Raw genomic sequence first — 22057 nt, 5'->3', positions numbered from 1 at the left:
TGCACAACACATAATCACATGTCAAAAACATATGGCCTATGTAGATTGCTAAATCTTCTTTCACTGGATTTTATAAAATCTAAATTTGTTGACTAAGGCTAATGTGGAACTATAGCCAGAAAATTAAGTCCTGCTAGATCACTTCAGACTGGCCCCTTTTGCAGGTATAGCTATGTAAAACATTAAAAATAAGTGCCTATAATGTTTGAAACCCCATAATACACTGTCTCATCCTGCTCTGCACATTAGACATGTGCACTGCCGAAAAATGTGTTTTTGTTTTGTTTGGGGTTTTTTTGTTTTTCGGGTGACTTGTTATGATCACAATTCCCAAAAAAATATGAAAAAAAAAAAAAAAAAAATCAGAAATGAAAAAAAAATCGGAAATTCAGGAATTCGAAAACCCGCAAATTTGAAAAATCTGAAATAATAACTAAATAATAATAACTTAACTATTACTAATTGTTATAGGTATTGGAATTTCCTTTCAGATTTGGCTGTTAGTGAACGTTACAAATGCAAATTTATCCAAAGTTACAAATTATACAAAATATGCAAGAATGCCGCATTTAACCAAATGGAGCGGAACATATAATAATAAATAATAATAATAATAAAATGTTTTTATTATTGTAATTTATTATTATTAATTTGTTACGCTCCATTCCTTTAGATACGACATTCGTTATTTCAGATAATTTGTAACTTTGGATAAATGCGTATTCATTATGTTCACTAACAGACAAATTTGAAAGGAAATTCCAATACCTATAATTTAATAGCTAGTAATAGTTAAGTAATTATTAGTTAGTTATTATTTCAGATTTTCAAATTCTTGGGTTTTTCTAATTTCCAATTATTTACGAATTTCCTTTTCTTTCAAATTTCTGTTTTTTTTTCTAATTTCTTAATTTCGGTTTTGTTTTCGAATTTCCGATTTCTTTTGAATTTACACATTTTTTTGAATTTACGAATTTGGAATATTCAAATTTACGAATATTCGGAAAAGTTTGTTAAACGGGTTTTTGTTAATTTAGATATTTCCGAATCAACAAATTTGTCGAAATTCGTTAAGAGACAAATTCGGAAAGAAACTAATTGCACATCTACTGCACATGCTCAGTTGCTCTTTTTTTTTTAGGCACTGCTGAATTTGTAGAGGCCGATCTGCTGACAGGCTTAAACTAGAATTAACCCTCTTAACCTTTACAGCCTAGAAAGCTGTTTCTGTTTGATCTGCAACTGCAATATGATCAGTTATGACTCCAGCCATTTGATAGTTGAGGAAACAAGCAAATGTGACAGCAATCTTGGCATTCCAGGAATGTAACTTTTTTTTTAAACCGCTACATTGATGGGTTTAGTTCCGCTTTATGATTTACTGCTGCTCAGGGGCTCTGTGCTTCACCTAAACGGCAGCCTCCAGCAAGAACAAACAAGAGCAATGCTGGAGACAATTTACAGCTCACACTAATGTTAGTAGCATAAGTATTAATGTGGAATGTGTGCTCTTTGCTAAAGAACATTATTTTTGATTACGTTGTTATGGGTAAAGTTCCACTTTAAAGTAGTAGTTCCAGAAACCATTGCAAGGCTGTAATAAGCAAATTCTATTCATATAAATGACCACCTACTTCAGAAGAATGTGTGTTGCACTGCCTAGCCTGTAAGCTCTATTGCTTACATCCTCTGAACTGTATTTATTAAGTATTTGTGCCAGGTTGGCTGTTGTTTACTTCAACGTAGCGACCAACTTATTCTCAGATTGTGCACCTACATTTACCAACTACATGAACCCGGCACTGACCACATACAACCTAAGAGGTGCAAGCGGTTTCTGGATATGGTACCCTTTTACTTTTGGTAATGTGGCAGCACAGGTTCTCCGTACAGAAGACCTGAAATAGTTTCTAAAACTACAGCTATCCCATAACTCCCTCCTTGATTTAATGCAACTAAAGTAATGTAATCTAGAAAGTGTTTGGCTTCAATTTGCTAGAGTACCTAAATCTGCTAGTACATTTAACACTCCCATCCCCCCAGACTGACAATGCTGCTTTCTGCTGTGCCCACTGTGTGCCTTCATCCACATGGCACTCTAATACAGAAGGCGTGTTACTGGCCAGATCACCAGGTGAAAATAAAGGGAATAAAGCCTAAGGCTACTTTCACACAGTGGCAGTTTTCAGGCGCTATAGCGCTAGAAATAGCCTCTGAAAAGCGCCTCCTATTTGTTGCAGTGTGTCTTTTCACAATGGGGTTGGCAAAAAGTCCTGCAAGCAGAAACTTTGGAGTGAGTTTAGGGGCGCTGTATTTAGCGCTCCCAAAAAAACCCTGCCCATTGCAATGAATGGGCAGCGCTTCCAAAGCGCCTGAAAAGCATTTTCAATGCACTGCAAAACACAATTTTTGGGGTAAAAAGTGCCCCGCTAGTGGCTGAAAAGCGCTGCAAAAGCACCGCTAAAACAAGCAGTGCTTTAGCACAAACACCCTGGTGTCCCAGTGTGAAAATAGCTTTAGAAAATGTAATGTCTTCCAGTTTGCTTCCCTACATTAGACCTGCTTGGTGCAGACCACATTGCCTGAGCAACTTTCCCTATTATTTCTCCTGCCATCTGTACTCTGCATATGTGGGTGGTCTCCATATCGTCAGCTGGGTGTACCTGGGGGGCGGTGACCTGGTTCCAGCTTGCTGAAAGTCCATCCCCACCATCAGAGGCCCTGGGGCTTAGACTCCATGCCCTTGGAAACCCCTAATTGGCGATCTACAAGGGCTCACTACCACAGAAACCTCACAAATGCAGCCACCACATCTAATGATTGGTAAGCTGCTATTAATCTTGTTAGCCACCATGTCCACCCCTCTGATCCCATTTAACTTTGCTACTTCCCCTAACTTCAAGTAACTGCATTAATAGCTGGCACCTATCTCCAGGTCTAACAAGAGAAGTTCTGGCAAAAGGAAGAGACTTAGAGACAGGCTCGGGGTATCAATGCAGCCTTGTCCTTACTAACTGTGTTGTAGGTCAGCCGTGGGGGGGGTTGAAGAGCGGAGTCCTGTCTAACCACATATCCAGCCTTCCACTGCACCTAGGAAGTTAGGACAAAATATTATGTGTACTTTGTATCCTGGGTGGCAGAACACTTTAATAAAAACAAAACTTCTTTTAGAGTTTAGTTAAAAAAAAAAAAAAAAAAAAACAGGAACAGAGAGAAGCAAAGGTCAAAAGATAGCACTAGGGATTTCCAAGATCTTGCGATCGTTATTCTGGCAGCCATGAAAATGTAAGATATTAGGCATTGGTTGGATCTTGGGGCTCCTCCAACTGGGTGTCCGAGGAGTGCCTGTTGCTGGGTCTTAGTCAAATTAGTCTTAGTGATCCCCAAATCCAGAATCCACAAGCTTTTGGGCACATCCATCATAAGTGATACACTGTTCCCTCTTGGCCGCACCCTCAAAAACACAGAGGGGAGGATCCCAACACCCATTGGGCAATTCTGGCAGGTACCAAGTACCATCGCATTAGTACTTTGTAGTTGGCCTCTATTAGGCCCCATTCACACCTGGGCTTTTGTAGCTTGAAGCCTGAAGCTACAAAACGCTGGAGGGGAAAAAATCAATTATTGTCTATGGAGATGGTTCACATCTCCACTCGAAAAACACCTGAAGCCAGAAGCTCAAAAACGCCTCAAGCTCAAACAAGTTGTGGAACTTTTGTTTAGGCAGATTTGGGCGTTTTTCTGCTTTTTACATTGGTGACCTTTTAACCTGCACAAAATCGTGGCAAAACACCATAAAAATTGCGGCAAATCGTGGTAAAATCACGCGATTTTCTGCCTGAAAACGATACACTCAGGTGAATGGGGTCTTAGGGAGGTCAATAAAGTTTTTTTGTTTATTGAAAAAGTATAGGGTACAGGACCAGACAGGTATAGGGTACTCTGGTACAGGACCAGACAGTACTATATATCGAAGAGACAAAAGCAATGTCAGAGCTTCAACTGAAAACATGACAATCCTTTAAAGTTGATATATAAAATCTGTTATAGTACAACTTCAATACAATATCAGATTAAACCCCCCCCCCTTCAACAAATGTCAACATGTACCCTTCTGTAGTATTACCATGTGAACTATCAAGATCATAGAGTAATTTGTTACATAACCAATTGGTTGCTATCTCAGTTCACCCATCAAGACCTGGGATATCCGTCCAACTCTGCCGTATGTGCAAAAATGATGAATTATGATGCTCAATTGTTAATTTTTCACACATCAGATTAGTGTGGCCTATGTTAGGCAGGAAATTACTAATACTATTAAAAGTATAAAATAGCAGACAGGTTCTCTTCAAATAAGAGGGGCTTCATTATTCTCATCCTCAGGAAAAATAACATGCAGCATCTACTATGCCCCACTCTCCTTTGGAGCATTATGTCAGCTGTAAAAGCAGGCCCTCTTATTATTTTTTTTTTTTTTTTTCAGTTCAATTTAAGTGTATTATTTGAACAAGCCAAAGTAATAGCATAATATAATCTGCAGCCGGCTTTAAAAAAAAATCCTTCTCAGCAATAGAGACAAATGGGAGTGTTCACTGAGCAGCTAACATTGATATTTGTAACCTTGTCGCTGTAACTAACTGGTGACATAAACAAAACACAATTATTATTTTCTGATTTGCCAAGTGCAGAAAAAAAAAACGCTCTAGCATTCTTTATGCATATGCATCTGTCAATGATAATTGCATTGTAATATTCACAAGCTAGCTGTGAAAACATTGAAATACTAATCACATTGGCATTATGACTTATGAGCAACAATCACTGCGATCAGTAAACATTTTCCCATCTAAATTGTCTGAGCAATAATTGGGGAATGAAAACTCGTGCGAATGAATAGAAAGCAGATCCAGGAAAATATGGCATCTCAGAACTAGGGAGGAAGATAAAAATGACAAGCAAGCAAATGGGATTCTGCTCATATTATTCAGCCAGGAATGGTTACTGTGAATCAATTATAAAAGCTGTTTTCATGCAGATGAGAAATATATGAAGAGCTGGGGTGTCTGGGTTCAGCCTACCGGATGTTCTGCAGTACAATCCCTGTACAGATAAAACAGGAGATGTGCAGTTAAAGACCCAGATGTAGTTCAGCCTATGGCAAGTTTATAAATAGACCAATTAGGTAAAAGTGGAGGGGGAACAGACTGCGGAAGAGGGAGGCTAAAGGGGAATTCCAGCTCATGACACGTTTTATCAAACAATATAAGGGTGCAAGAACTACCACATTGTAATATATATACAGATATATACTGTATAAATCTATATATATATATATATATATCGATCTCTCTCTCTCTCTCTCTCTCTCTCTCTCTCTATATATATATATATATATATATATATATATATATATATATAGCTATATCTATCTATCTATCTATCTATCTATCTATCTATCTATCTATCTATCTATCTATCTATCTATCTATCTATCTATCCATCTATGTAGATAGATATATATGTAGATAGATCTATCTATCTATCTATCTATCTATCTATCTATCTATCTATCTATCTATCTATCTATCTATCTATATGTAGATGATAGATATATATGTAGACGAGCGGTTTTTCCGATAGGAATTGGTTCCATCGGAAATATTTAGAACGTGTTCTATTTCTAGGTCCTTCAGAATTTTCGGCATAAAAAGTCAGATGGGGCATACACACGATCGATCGGAATATACGATGAAAAGCTCCCGTCTTACTTTTTCTGGCAGTTTAGAAAGGCAGTTTAGAAAGTTTACAAAACAAAGGCAGACAGATCTTTAAAGTGGTATTAAACCCAAGAGCAGGCTGCACAGTGATAATACACCCAGCTTCCAACCTGCAGGTTGTTGACTCGTTTAGGTACTTGGGTTTAAGGCTGGATTCACACTTGTACGACAAGCGCTCTGACATTAGGAGCTCATGTCGCATGACGTGTGAAAATCAATGTTTCCCTATGAGAGCCGTCTTAACTAGTCCAACACAAGTCAGTCCGACTTTGAAAATGCTCCCTGCACTACTTTGGTCTGACTTTGGTCCTACTTCAGCCCATTGAATATCATTGAAGTCGTATCAAAGTAGGATCTTTGTCCTAACCATCTGACTTGTGATATCCGACATGGTGAGTGCAGCAGCAGTAAAAGGAATTTATGTCACACTGGGATTATTTTGATTGGTCAAAAGATAAGTCAGATTATCACAAAATTGGATCAAAGTAGTATCCTGTTCATTCAAGTCGGATGGATGTAGGACCAATGTAGGACTGATGTCACAGAGCAAAGTAGGATGACAGTCGTATGACTGTTGTGTAGTATCAGTGTGAACCTAGCCTCAGGCTGGGTTCACACTGGTACGACAAACTCTCTGACATTGGAAGCACATGACATGTGTAAATCAATGGTTCCCTGTGAAAGCCTCTTAACTGGTCCGACACAAGTTGTTCTGACTTTGAGGCCAGGTTTACACTGGTGCGACAAACACTCTGACTGGGAGTTGATGTCGCATGACATGTGAAAATCAATATTTCCCTATGGGAGCCGTCTTAACTGGTTACAGAAAGAAGTCAGTTTTTAGGGACTTTAAATGAATTTATGGTCTGGTAAGGCCATGTATTCCATCTCTTGGGACTTTAATTGAAATTATGGCCTGGTAGGATCATACATTTCCATCCCTATTATGGTCAGAAAAAGGAGGGCAGAGCTCTGCCCTCCTTTTTCTGAGCCATCTTAACTCTTCTGACACAAGTTGGTCCGACTTTGAAAATGCTCCCTGCACTACTTTGGTCCGACTTTGATCCTACTTCAGCCCACTGAATATCATTCATATCAAGTCGGATCAAAATTGGATCGCCGTCTTGCCTGATCCAACTTTGGCATGCGACTTATGCTCTGATGATCTTGAGGGGGAACTTCACGCCAAATATTAAATAAAAAAATGGCATGGGTTCCCCCTCCAGGAGCATACTAGGCCCTTCGGTCTGATATGGATTTTAAGGGGAACCCCCTACGCCAAAAAAAACGGCGTGGGGTCGGTCAGGAAAGGGGATGTGGAAGCGCAAGTGCCCCCCTCCCTCCTTCCACAGCATGCCCTCAACATGGGCAAAATGCCCAAAAAATATATATAAATTGCCGCGTTATACGTGGGATTGTAAAAACTTGTGTTAGAAAAAAGTAATAATCAAGCAAATAACAATAAAATATAGTCCAATAACAAATATAGAAAAGGCATATATGTGGAAATGATATTATGTTGAGCCAGTTCTAGTGATCACCCAATGCACCGTCACCTCTGTTAAAAAAAATTGACTCTTACCGGAGCAGATAGATCCTATTACAAAGTCAGATTAGCATGTATGTTGTAATCTCATTATAAAGAGGTTCAACAGACCCACATAGCGTAAAACTGCATACAACTTTTAATAGAATAAAAAAATACATAGAACTACTCACAATGTTTAAATGAAAAAGCGCTTATAAACAGTGAACATTCCTGTGCAATGTTGTAAGCAATCTAAACATCTACCAGTGCATTGCCGTGGCCCGTGGGTGCTGCGAGAGGGAAAGACCGATCTAGTCTTGTGAAGCAACATTTGCCTTGACTGGATAATGATGTAATATATATTTCCATTCCCCTTTGTTACAATTAAGTGCAGTTACTGCTTTCTCTCCCTGTCATGTAATCAATAAAATGATATTTTACATAAAGTTTTTCATATATATATGTTTGGTTGCCAACAAAATCCCAGAAGGTCTCAAAAAAATGTGTATTTGATACATTAGGGATGGTGGCAACCATCACCTACATTTGAAAGGGAAGAAAAATATTTCCAAGGTTGAAGGTTTAATGAATAGTCCAGTCTAAAGGCCCGTAGACACGATCTGACTTTTTGACAATAAACATGCACATTAGCTGTTTTAAGGCAACATCTGAACGTGTGTACGCTCCATCGGACAAACTTTTTCGTTTTTTATCGGACAAATGTTGGCTGTGTGAACAGGCAAACTTTTCGACAACATAAGTCCGATGGAGTAAAGTCCGATCATGTGTACAGAAAACCATCGGACTTTATAAACACGCATGCTCAGAACCAATGCAAAAGATCAGACAACAATACAGAAGTTGACCAAAGGTGGCGGTAAAGAGCATAAAAACCGCGTGATTTGGTGAAAGTTGGCTGAAAAAGTCTGATCGTGTGTATGCTTAACAAGTTCAAATTTACAGTGCCTTGCGAAAGTATTCGGCCCCCTTGAACTTTTCAACCTTTTGCCACATTTCATGCTTCAAACATAAAGATATAAAATTTTAATTTTTTGTGAAGAATCACCAACAAGTGGGACACAATTGTGAAGTGGAACGAAATCTATTGGATATTTTAAACTTTTTTAGCAAATAAAAAGCTGAAAAGTGGTGCGTGCAAAATTATTCGGCCCCTTTACTTTCAGTGCAGCAAACTCACTCCAGAAGTTCAGCGAGGATCTCTGAATGATCCAATGTTGTCCTAAATGACTGATGGTGATAAATAGAATCCACCTGTGTGTAATCAAGTCTCTGTATAAATGCACCTGCCCTGTGATAGTCTCAGGGTTCTGTTGAAAGTGCAGAGAGAATCATGAAGACCAAGGAACACACCAGGCAGGTCCGTAATACTGTTGTAGAGAAGTTTAAAGCCGGATTTGGATACAAAAAGATTTCCCAAGCTTTAAACATCCCAAGGAGCACTGTGCAAGCGATCATTTTGAAATGGAAGGAGTATCAGACCACTGCAAATCTACCAAGACCTGGCCGTCCCTCTAAACTTTCAGCTCAGGCAAGGAGAAGACTGATCAGAGATGCAGCCAAGAGGCCCATGATCACTCTGGATGAACTGCAGAGAACTACAGCTGAGGTGGGAGAGTCTGTCCATAGGACAACAATCAGTCGTACACTGCACAAATCTGGCCTTCATGGAAGAGTGGCAAGAAGAAAGCCATTTCTCAAAGATATCCATAAAAAGTCTCGTCTAAAGTTTGCCACAAGCCACCTGGGAGACACACCAAACATGTGGAAGAAGGTGCTCTGGTCAGATGAAACCAAAATCCAACTTTTTGCCCACAATGCAAAACGATATGTTTGGCGTAAAAGCAACACAGCTCATCACCCTCAACACACCATCCCCACTGTCAAACATGGTGGTGGCAGCTCATGGTTAGGGCCTGCTTTTCTTCAGCGGGGACTGGAGTCTGCAAAAGACCTGAAACTGGGACGGAGATTTATCTTCCAACAAGACAATGATCCCAAACATACAGCAAAATCTACAAAGGAATGGTTCACAAATAAACGTATCCAGGTGTTAGAATGGCCAAGTCAAAGTCCAGACCTGAATCCAATCGAGAATCTGTGGAAAGAGCTGAAAACTGCTGCTCACAAACGCTCTCCATCCAACCTCACTGAGCTCGAGCTGTTTTGCAAGGAAGAATGGGCAAGAATTTCAGCCTCTCGATGTGCAAAACTGATAGAGACATACCCCAAGCGTCTTGCAGCTGTAATCGCAGCAAAAGGTGGCTCTACAAAGTATTAACGCAAGGGGGCCGAATAATTTTGCACGCCCCACTTTTCAGTTTTTTATTAGTTAAAAAAGTTTAAATTATCCAATAGATTTCGTTCCACTTCACAATTGTGTCCCACTTGTTGGTGATTCTTCACAAAAAATAAATTTTTTATATCTTTATGTTTGAAGCCTGAAATGTGGCAAAAGGTTGAAAAGTTCAAGGGGGCCGAATACTTTCGCAAGGCACTGTATGTGTAATTCCCACCCGCACCCCCCTCCTTTCTTCTCAAGCTCTCCCGGGATTGGCTGCTCCACACCTCAGCATGATTGGGCATGCTGAAGTCATGTGGTGACTTTTCTGGGTTTTGACTGGATGTTAGTGATCACAGCAGAAATTCAGTGTAAGAAATACACAGGAGAAAATTCATGTTGGCAAGGGTAGTGTAGAGGTCGACAGGGAGTCTACTGACATCATGATTCCACCCACCGGCCTCCGTAACAACAGACCCACACACAGAATCTGCAGTTTTTCGGGTCTCATAACAGACGGAGGGGAGATATTTGACAGGTACTGATACATGTAGGAGGCATGTATATCCTTATATATAACCACTATGGCAGTAGTTTAATAGTAAAAGTAGTACTTTACTACTACAGCTTAAGACAGATTGATATGTCAGCAGTATATTGGTATATTTGCTAATGTGATATTTGCGTATGTTTAGCTCAAGTTTAGAGCTCGCCAGTGAGTACAGTCCATGCCAGTTATGCCGTTTAAGACCTTGTTGGCCACCATTTTTTTTTTCCTACGCTATCCATAGAATGGAAGATCCTGCTTCTCTGACCCATGGTGGGAGAAATACACTCCTCTATATGGAAGGACTCCTCCTATAACACAGATGGACATCAATAAGAGGCAATGATGGGGGAGTGGGGTGCTCCGGCCCAATTGTTGGCCAACTTTAATTAAAAAAAGAAAGAAAAAGTTCACACCAGAACAAATAGATTCCCTTGCAGGGGTTTTCAGACAAAATAAATGTTCCGCCTCTTGGCTCTCTTTAACAGCACAGGTGTGTTAGCAGCTTTTTTGGAACTTGGATAGCGCAGTGTTTTTCTTTGAGTATAAGGAAAAAACTATTATTTTGTATCTCTTTAACAGCACCCCTGTTCAGGCCTTATGCCTAGGTCGCCCTGACCACCTAACATAGCATTCCCGTGTTCATGTACAATCGCTGTACTTCTGTCAGATATCTTTTCTTTGCAACTCCCTGCTGCCCCGGCCCTCATGCCCTCTGTCTATTCTATCACAGACATGCACCCTTCAGGCTGCTCCCTTGTAACTACACGGACTCCACGGGAAGGGTGGAGGCCAGAACCCTAGTCCTGATTCTCCTAAAAACCCAACACACATCTGCACCAGTTTGCCAGTTGTCTGCAAAACCTTGTCCCAGGATTGGAGATGTCCTCCCTCTGAAACCGGATATTACACACTACTGGGGAAACTGAAAACACAGTGTCCTCTGAATGAAACAAGCACCCTGGAGCCCTTCAACGTGCCTTGTTGAGAATCCTCGGTGACAAAGTAAAAAAACTCGTAGGAAATCTGTCATTATGAGGTCAAAACAGCAAAAAAAGAAGGCATGACTGTAAAAAAACAAAAAAAACAAAACAAAAAAAAACAACAGGGGCACTACATTAAACTTTTCAGAAGCCCATGTTTTGAAATGCTTCTGTGAAGGCCACTCCAGGAATTCCACATTTTTGGGTGTACAAATTCTTGCTACCCTTGATGCCCACAGTGGTTCCTCCAACTATCTTATATGCTACTACAGGAGATATGAGCTAACGGGGGGGGACAGGTATTTGACCCATGCGAGTAGTTGACCATTTGCACTGCCCTGAGGGCAGAAATGTGGAAATGTTTTCAGGACACATGCTTCCAGAAAAGTATAATGTCTCTTTTTACAGCTATGTATTTTGCTGGTTTTGACCCTATAGTGACAGGTTCATATCACCTGTGTTCTGGTGTTTCAGCTCACCCACTTTTGCTTTGCTTTTTTTTGTTTTGTTTGGGGTTTAAAATAACTGATTGAATTATCAGTACCAGGTTCGTTTTTCTTTTAGGTGTGTTTTACTTTTGTTCTCATTTCCATATTGATCCCCTGTATCAACATCTTCTAATCAACAGACGAATAATACTAATAGAGGTCAGAGAGATAAGAGAGGCATAAATGATGAGTCACACCCTAATAAAAAAGGAGATCATTAATCCACCAACATTTTAGTATTCCATTGCTTTTTGTTTTATTTTTAGCACCATAATACCTTGAATACCTTATAACTACACTGTCTATTGGTCTAATGCCGCGTACACACGATCAGAAATTCAGCCAGCAAAAGACTGATGAGAGCTTTTGGTCTGAAAATGCAATCGTGTGTATGCTCCATTGGACTTTTGCTGGCTGAATTTTGGCCAGCAAAAGATTGAGAGCATGTTCTCAATTTTTCGGTCAGAAAAGGTTCCTATCCGAAAATGCGTTCGTGTGTATGCAATTCCGAGGTGCAAAAACTCACGCATGCTCAGATTCAACTACGAGACGGAAGCTATTGGCTACTGGCTATTGAACTTCCTTTTTCTAGTCCCGTCGTACGTGTTGTACGTCACAGCGTTCTTGGCGGTCAGAATTTGGTGTGACCATGTGTATGCAAGACAGCTTGGGCAAAATCTCATCGGAATTCCGTCAGGAAAACCATCAGAGCTTTTTCCGATTCTGATTGTGTGTACGCGGTATAAGTCATTAAAGTGGTAGTAAACTCACATGTATGGTTTCTGGTAAGCCTATAATAAGGCTTACCTATAGGTACTGTAAATATCTTCTACATGTGCACCTTTAAGAGATGTTTACTTTATAAGGGCTTCTTTTTTTAGGCAAGTCTGTCCTAATGTGGCATATTATGACTTAACCCAACTACGTGCTGTTTTTTTTTTTTCTGGATGCAGTTTACTAATGCTTTACCAGTATATAATATAAAACATATGAAATAGGCACATACAGTATATGATAGATATGTTTTAAAATAAGTTCTACAAAATTATTAGAACATAGCATTAAAGAAATATATCTGACTTTCAATATTTACCTCCCATGTCATTGAAAGCCGACTCACTGCCACATTGCTTAGACCCATAACAATTGCAAAGAACGAGTTCAGATTCTTGTATTCTTTACAACTGAAAAACAGAACATTTTAATCTTAGCGCTGCCTTCCAATCTTAGTGAAATGCAAATCCTCTTCTGTAAACATATGCCATCATAGGTCAAAACATTATCGGCTGTTTCATATAACTGGTGCTGTGTGACTGTCCTTTTATGCTCTTAGCTCCATTTAGGGATATCAACATAAGTGACCCGAGGAGTGGCAAGGATCCAGTGGATCAACATAATGAGAATCCTTGAAAAATTTGGAATAAAAGAACCACCCGGATTTTGTTGCTACAAGTCCCTGGATTCTGCTGGGTGCCGGGTCTTCAGCCATCCTGATTGGCCAATGCAGGGTCACATCACTCTTGCAAATTCAAAGGAGTCATTGCCTGCCCAACTCTGTGTACATTTTCTTGGAGGATTGCGAATAAGCAAGTAAGTGTATTTTTTGAAAAGTCTTTTCTGCAATAAAGAGCCTGCCTGTTCATGATTTTTGTTTATTTTTTGCATTTAGCTCTGCTTTAAAGCTACAAAGAAATTTTAGACAATTTCACACTTCCAACCTTGTGGCAACAGTTTGGGTACAACGGTTTTCTGTTTGATATGACTGGGCCTCTGTTTACAAAGCCAGCTTCATTCAGACATGGTTTGAGGGGTTTGGTGTGGAGGAACTTTGGAGGCCTACACACAGTCCTATAATGTAGATATTCGCCAGCACACCAAGGATCTTTAATTATGTCCAAACGTTTTTTTTATTGAAAAGACATCACATCACAAACAGTGTTTCGGAGCCACACAGGACTCCTTTGTCCGGCAAGTGATGCCTGACGACATCATCACATACTTGACAACATCACATGCCTGACAACATCACATGCCTGACGAAGGGGTTCTGCGTGGCTCCGAAACTTTTCAAAACACTGTTTGCGATGTATTCTCTCTTTGATAAAAAAAAGCTTGGATTCAATTGAAGATCCTTGGTGTGCTGACGAATATCTATATTATATTGTGGATGTTCCAGTATCCAGCTGGCAGTTGCTACAGCACGGTCAGAGATTCAGACGGAATGTGTCCTATCGGACCGTTTTGTCGGATAATCTGACTGTGTGTGGTCTCCATCGGACTGTTTCCATCGGAGTATCCGACGGACCAAGTTTTCCAACCTGTCCGTAAAATTTTCCGACAAATTGCTCCAATTGGACATACTCCAATCATGTGTAGCCTAGTCCGACGGACAAAGTGCCACGCATGCTCAGATCAAATTCCTAGACCAAAGCTATTGGCTACTAGCCTGAACCTAGTCCCGTCATAATGAAATAACGTCATCACGTTATGTACAATCGGATTTTCTGACAACTTTGTCCGACCGCGTGTATGCAACAGTTTCGGACAAAATCCGTCGGACAAAATCTGTCAGACAAAATCCAACGGATTTGGTTGTCAGAATGTCCGACCGTGTGTACAAGGGCTTAGCCTTCCCAAATGAGTGATAACTTTTTAGCTGCAAAGGGGGGTACTTATTTTTAATGTCCATGGTTTTATAATGGGCTATTCAACAAGCTCATATACGTGTGATGGTCAGATGTCCACAAATGTTTAGCCATATAGTGTATCGGGGGAACAGTCACAAAATGTGGAAATCTTAAATGTTTCTATTTTTTCAAATTTTCGAATACATAAGCAATACTATATATAAAAGATATAAAGCTAGTTAGCTTTATTATTATAATTTAACTTCTACGCAACATTAACGTAGATTCTTCCAATGTTTTGTTTTTATCATATAAGGAATTTCTCTCCCCACAGGAATGCCATCTGCTGTCTCTTTAAGAGTTCAGCCCTAAAAGTGGGGTTGATTTGTGCCAACTCGTCTTTTGTCTCCATAAATTTGTTCTTTGGCACTCTCGGTGGGAACTCCAGCTACTAAAAAGCACATTTAGCCTTTTTTTATTTTTAGCCCTGTGCAAAGTAGAAAATGAAAGTAAACAGTTTTCTTCTTTCTAGGACTAAATTAACCACATTAAGAGGAAAAAAACCATAACGTTACCTGACACCCTAAGCCGCTGCACTTAGCCCCACCAGTGTTTTTGTTTGGCGTGCCCTTTAGCACTTACGTTTAAGGATTTTTTTCTAAATTCCATTGTCTTTGAAGATTGTTATATTTTTAATTGGTTGTAATTAAGTATTTTTCTTGAATCCCGCTGCTGAACCTGAACACATTTTGAAATTTATGTCTTTAAAGGATTTTTGTTTCTTTTCAATGTCCTGCTGATTTTTGAAGCTGTAAACGGTTGAAGAAAAACACCTTTAGCATTTTTTTAATGCAGTTGCTGAGAGGGAAAAGGATTTTGAGAGGAAAAAAGCAGCCTTCTATCCAGCGGGTTTAAATAGTCAATCCACAGGAGAGCAGAGCCGGGCTGTCAGGGGTCATGCTGTTGGCCTACTGTGGTTTTCAGTCAGCCACCAGCCTAAACAGAAACGATTTTCTGGTGGACTTTGAAATGTTTTTCTATACATTATGTCTTTATTAAAATGTATCTCTGGAGCAAAGAAAATAATAAGTCATAAGCAACTTGAACGTGCAAAAAATAAACTAAAAAGTACAATCCATTTAGAAAATAAAAAGACCCCCTCAATATTTTTTTCCCCGTTACTCTTTTGAAAATTGCACTAAAAGTACTTACTGGGCTGCAATTTTAATAAATTTCTTCAGAAGTTGAACACGCTTGCTGAGTTGAGGGCACAGGCAAATCTCAGTCACAACCCAAAACTGGATTTCATTGAAACGTCTCAGGAAGAGGTCCAAATTGGCTGTTGTCTTTTTAAAATTGTGCCTTCCAAAGGTGTGATAGATTAGCTCCAGCTGAAAGGAGGGAAAGATTACTTAACTGCACTTGCAGGACATTTTAGGTGAAGGGCAATGTCAGATGGCTGCTTTCTCGCCATGTCTTTTTTTTTTAAATTAACGTATTACATAGGAATATATTGGATCAACCAACACAAGGTTATGTGAGCATGCCGGCAGATCATTTTTATAAAACATACACATCAAGCATTGGTGTGAGGAAGGCTGTAAGGTGTTTTTAAGCAGTGATAGGAAATCACTGATACTTTGGATAGGGATTATAATCCCTGCTAGTTTTTTTTCTGCCATCTGTGTCCCATTACAGAGATTCCCCTTCACTTCCTGCCCCACATCCAAAACAGGAAGTAAGAGGGAATCCCTCCAAAGTCAGGGAATGCCTGCTTGTCACCAGAACTAGTGTTTACTTTGGAAGATCCAGAGAAAGTCACCAGCACACCATGGATCTCCAAAATGGGTCCAAAACTTTTTTCAGCAAACACATTGTTGGAGCAAAAGCAACGTTTTAGAGCCTCACAGGATCCCTTCATCAGGCATGTGACCTAGTTTGCTGTAACATTGTGATCGCTGAATAAAGTTTGGGACCCATTCTGGAGATCCATGGTGTGCTGGTGATGTTCTCTCACTCTGACTATATACAGTTTCAGCCAGTGGTCGCTGCAGAACCCACTTACATACACAGCCATTGCTACAGGAAAGTGTACACTGGGAATAGTGCGTTGGAATCTAGTGAAAGATTTCACCTTTATTCCTGTTCTTTCTAGTGACAGCCCAAAATGTGGGATTTTCTTTTACTTTCACTCTTAGTGATAATGGTAAACAGGACAGATAGTGAGAATGAATCGCCCTAATAGGGGTACAAACAGCAGGTGGTAACATGGAGGAACCCTAGAACTAACTTTTAGGACACATGGAACCCCATGCTAATAATTACTATATGTACAACTCATGGTAGTCAAGCATAAACAGTAAGTGGAACTATAAAAGTGCATGCACATGGATGTTTGCAGGTGCAAATCCCCTCTAGTGCAAAATTATAGTTTATGTACCACAGGTGGCGCATACATAATGACTGTATGTAGCTGTATCTGGCACTGGTCTTTAACCACACATGCATGTATAAAGTATTCCCTAAAAGTGAAACTCTTGCAGTCTGGGAGTACATCTTACATGCAGATTAGTCAGATGAAGGGAACAGCTGGCAACTCCGTGAATCCTTATATTTTTACTGTTGCATATCAGCGAGTAAAAAAAAAGTGACTAACATGTTTCGGGGATAAGCCTTGGTCACACTGTTTTTTACTTACTGATATGCAAGAATAAGGAATATAAGGATTTACAGAGTTGCCGGATGTTCCCTTTATCTGATTAATCTGTCCATTGGTGTTGAGAGGACACCTAAGCCTGAGCACCCAGAAGATGGCTTCCACCAATGCTTGATACTTTGTGGTTCCACTGTTTAGAGAAATGCACCTGCTCCCTTTGTGGTTCACATCTTACATGCACACATGGAGAAAAGTTGAGGCAAAAAAGCCTTGATGTTTTCTAGAGTTTAGATGCATACAGCCATTCACCTCAATGGCCAGCTGTGCGCATCACCTGCGGCTCTTCAGGCAATAGAAAACACCAGGATTTTTAGGCTAGATGAGATTTGCACCTGGAAATGTCTGTGCTCACGGGCCCTGATAAAAAATAAGAAAATAAGAAATAAGACACATACTTTACATTTTTGACACCTATTACATGACAATTTTTTTTTAGCAATAATAATGAAATTAAGTAAACAAGAAAATACATTTTTAGTGCTACCCTACATTTGTGGTCAGTAAGGTGACTCCTTGGTAAAAAGTCCCCCTTACAGGAAGAATACTGCCTACATTGGTAGTCAATGGAAACAACGCTCCTTACACTGGTGGTTGGTGGAAAGAAGGCTCATAAAATATATGGTCAGTGGGAAAAAAATGTTTAGATAGTTGAAAGAATCATTAGTGTCAGTGGCTACTTATCTAGGCACCAAAAATGCTTTGATCAAGAAACCTTTAGCAACCTTTGGAGAAACCTTAGGGTTCCATGGAACCCTGGTTGAAAAAGTCTGTTATAACCTAAAGCAGGGGTGTCCAACCTGCAGCCCCGGGGCCACATGCAGCCCCAGATCCCCAGATGGCTATGAGTGCGGCCCAACAAAAAATGATAACCTTACTTAAAAATTTAGATTTTTGGGGCTGAATTGTTTGTAAAAATGTGTTTACACTTAGCGAACACATGCTGAAGAAAAATGTATCAGTTTCTCTTTACTGGACTTTTATAAGTTTTATCTTCCCAAAGAAAATATTCCACTCTTCACAATCAAGCCTTATCCATGCCATTAGTTTTCTGCACCTATATTTTTGAGCAACAATTTTCATGGATAAAACACGTAAAGGGCAAAATTAGAACAAAAATATCTGAAGAGCACCTTGAGAATTCATTGAGGATTGTTACTACATCCATCAAACCAGGAATTGATGCGTCAGTTTATCAAAAACAGTGTTAAATATTGCACTATTTCTATGTTGTCCTCTTTCTTTTAGAATAAAAAATATTACAAAAAAATTACTCAGATAGGTACATTATCCATGTTATTGATTGGTAACTTGTGATCTGCCCAACTTTTTCTGCTCATCAGCTATCCATATTGTTAGTGTATTTTATGTGTGGCCCAAGACCATCTTCTTCTTCCAATGTGGTCCACGAAGGTCAAAAGATGCTATCAGCTATATTACTGGTTAGTTAAATCCAGTCTTAACAAACCCACAGTGGCTTTTAATAATTATAGATCCAGTGATATAGATTTCTGTACAAGAACAATGAATCCTCAAACGATTGCCCTGCTTGCCAATATAATATAATACCACATTATTCAATAACTAATTAATGAAAACCTTCTGTGTAATAAAAACGAGAAACCTGTAAAGTCTATAGTTATGAAGGTACAAATCGCCACATTTCTTTGAAAACTCTTATTTTTATAATATTTATTGATGGTCTAGAACAAAGCCAAAAAACTTTTGGGCACACAACTTACCTCATTAACACAGTTGAAAAGGTCCCAGTCGTGAACTGTCATTTGGTAAGCCAAATCCTTTGAACTCATGAGTTCAAACGTTGACATGGTACCGACTGACGGGCCCTCTTGTTCTGGAAGAGGTGTCTAAATCAGAAGACATTTATGTTACTTAAAATAGAATTGTCTCACTTGTTATCCTTCTTCTACAACCTTAGGCATTTTTTTTTTAAATTGTATTTTTTATTGAAAATATAAAGATAACAATGACACAGTATCTTATGCTTGCATAAGTGCACATGTAGACAGTAAATCCATCATATAAGACAAATCAAAAATAGAGAGGGAGGGGGGATGGTGGTGGGGGGGGGGGGGGGAGAAAGGAAGGAAAGGGGAGGGAAGAAAGAGGAGGGGGGGACCATGATATTTCAGCACATTCAGTATGTCTTCACAAAAATTAACAATTATTTGCGGTACAGATCAGCATTCGTCACAATCAAATAGGCATAGGAAAGTGAGCAGGAAATGTGGAAATTTCATTCCTTTAGAAGGGCATGAAACAGTGTGAACGGTCAATTTGAGCCTTAAACTCAGCATAAGAGGTCATAAATCAGAAGTCTATATTAAGCAGCAGCATACAGTTTAGAGCGATACCACAGATCCCAAATCATAGAGAACTGAGGCATAGTGTCATGGACTATGGCTGTAAGCTTCTCCATACGGCCGATATGTTCTAGGTTCTGCAAGACTTGGGGGAGAGTGGGCGGAGTACGGGATAGCCACCGTATAGGGATAGCTCTCTTAGCTGCTAACAAAATAAAGGTGGCGAGCTTCTGAGCATGTCTAGAGAGTCCAGGAACCGGTAACCCTAGTAGGAAATACAGAGGGTCTAGTGGGAGGGAAATCTCAAACAAGTCGTGGATGAAGGATTGTATTGCAAGCCAAAATGGGCGGATCAATGGGCATTCCCAGAAGATATGGAAATGGGAACCTATATCCCCTCGACATCTCCAGCACATCGCAGGGGTCGTGGGATTATATTTATGTAAAATTTCAGGCGTTCTATACCAAAAGAACAGTATCTTGTAAGCCGTTTCCTTCTGTTCCACACAGCGGGACGTCTTAGAGACAGCTTCCCATATTCTCTGCCATTGTGGGAGTAGGATGGGATGTTCTAACACTTGCGACCACTTCCGCATATATGAATGAGAAGATTCCGTAATGGGCACCATTTCATGGAGTATTCTATAAATGTCAGAGATTAAATGGGCCTGGTATGGGCCCTGAGCGAATAAAAATTCAAATGGGGTTGGCTTGTCAAGACAGAGAGTGGGGGATTTAGAAGCAAAATAATGTCTGATTTGCAGATAGGAGTGGAAAAGTTGTTTGGGAATTTGTTGCTGTTTCTGCAATTCCGCGAACGATAGAAGCCTCCTGGTGAGCGAATGCACTATATTGCGGAGTTGAAACAGACCAGCTTGGGACCAAGGAATCATTCTATCATATGCCAGGCTGTCTGGGATATCCGGATTAAACAGTATGTTTATCAAAGGAGGGCATTGGGAGGCCAGAGGAAATAACTTTAGGCATTTCCTCCAGATTTCCAAGGAAAACAGCATCGGGGCCAGACAAATGCTACGAAGTGGACCCATGGAGGTTTTAAGGTCTGCCCAAAGCATGGCACAGATGTGTACAGGTCTGGTGATGCTCATCTCAATTTCTGCCCATACTGTAGGGGCTTTCCGGGATAACCTTAGGCATTTTATAGTACAACAAGCAGAAAACTGACCAGTACAGATTTTTTTTTGTCTGATATCATGACAAGTTTAACTACTTCCCACCCAAGGTACGTCATATGACATCATGGGCTTTGAGTGGTTATATCTGAATGATGCCTGCAGCTACAGGCATCATTCAGATATTGTCTTTTTCAGCCGGCGATTCCCTACACCAAAAGAATGATCATAGCTGCTGTTCCACCACTTGATTGTTCTTATGGGCCTCCCACCGCCCTCCCGTGCTTCTACCGACTCACCGCTTCCATGGGTGAGTCAGACAGGATCTGCCCGCCCCGGATGGTGATCATAGAGATTTCCCATGGACTAGATGGTCGCCGTAGTCTCTATGATCGTTCGGAGGCCGGGCGCGATGTTATAAAATCACGCCCGGCCTCTGCATTCAAACAAATGGCGCTGCCTTGGCTGGGAAGCCAAGAACGTTTATTCTTATTTTTTTATTTCAGGCTTCGCAGCCTAGAGGTGAGATGTGAGGTCTTGTTGACCCCATATCTCACTGTAAAGAGGACCGATCATGCCATATTCCTATTACAAGGGATGTAATAGGAATAAAAGTGTTGAACTAAAAAAAAGAAAAGTAAAATTAACAATAAAAAAAAATTTAAAGCGTCCCTGTCCCCGTGTGCTCGCACGCAGAAGTGAACACATAAGTAAGTCCCGCCCACATATGAAAACTGTGTTCAAACCACACATGTGAGGTATCACCACAAGCATTAGAGCGAGACAATAATTCTAGCCTTAGACCTCCTCTGTAACTCAAAACATGTAACCAGTAAAAAAAATTCAAGCATCACCTATGGGGATTTTTAAGTACCAGAGTTTGGCGCCATGCCATGAGCGTGTGCAATTTTGAAGCGTGAAATGTTAGGTATCTTTTTACTTGGCGTAACTTCATCTTTCACATTATGCAAAAAAAATTGGGCTAATCTTAATGCGAATACCGTGCGAGATAAAAAGTTGCAATGACCGCCATTGTATTCTCTAGGGTCCTTGCTAAAAAAACATATATAATATTTATAGAGGTTTATAGAGGTTCTATGTAATTTTCTAGCAAAAAAATTATGAATTTTATATGTAGGAGAGAAATGTCAGAAATGGCCTGGATGGGAAGTGGTTAATATATGATGTTTTTCCATCATCAATAAATACAATTACATTTTTTTCATCTTGATTTTTTATTTATTTTTTGTCAAAAGGTTTTCTGCACAGATTAAGTAAGGTGCAATGTGCTGATCTTGTGTCCATTTTACGTACCAGAGAATCGAACTGATCCCGAGGACAAGCAAAGAGTCGTCCATTCACGCTGAGTGTTGTAAACACAGAAATGTCATTTGGCTTCAGAACCACTTTCTCTAAAAGAGGGAAAAGGGTTAACCATCAGTGACAAAGAATATATGCAAATATGACATTTATTTTTATGCATTTATGATCCTTTACTCCTTATTTTTTTTTTTTTCCCTAAGTAATCCCTAAAAGTACATCATAAGGGTCTGTGTCAACAGAATTTTGTTTGCTTTATAGCAGGTTTTGCTTTCCCATACTATTTTTTTTTGTAAAGCCCGACTGAGGCAGGTC

The 22057-nt window shown here is 39.8% G+C and overlaps 1 protein-coding gene across 6 annotated transcripts in view; it reads right to left on the bottom strand.

The window, feature by feature from the left end:
• The window catches only part of RAPGEF4 (Rap guanine nucleotide exchange factor 4), a 497448-nt gene that overhangs the window by 49285 nt on the left and 426106 nt on the right, over positions 1–22057 (bottom strand). For all 6 annotated transcript variants that reach the window (XM_077448013.1, XM_077448014.1, XM_077448015.1 and 3 more), the window contains 4 exons: positions 21737–21834; positions 18708–18833; positions 15465–15643; positions 12719–12809 (listed from right to left, as the gene is read on the bottom strand). In XM_077448013.1, coding sequence (XP_077304139.1) covers positions 12719–12809; positions 15465–15643; positions 18708–18833; positions 21737–21834 — 494 coding nt within the window. The remainder of the gene's footprint in view (positions 1–12718; positions 12810–15464; positions 15644–18707; positions 18834–21736; positions 21835–22057) is intronic.

The sequence above is a fragment of the Lithobates pipiens genome, unplaced genomic scaffold (assembly GCF_037356315.1).
Source record: "Lithobates pipiens isolate NorthernLeopardFrog02 unplaced genomic scaffold, aLitPip1_a1.2 Scaffold_22, whole genome shotgun sequence".
Lineage (NCBI taxonomy): Eukaryota > Metazoa > Chordata > Amphibia > Anura > Ranidae > Lithobates > Lithobates pipiens.
This window is presented reverse-complemented; position numbering and strand designations above follow the sequence as displayed.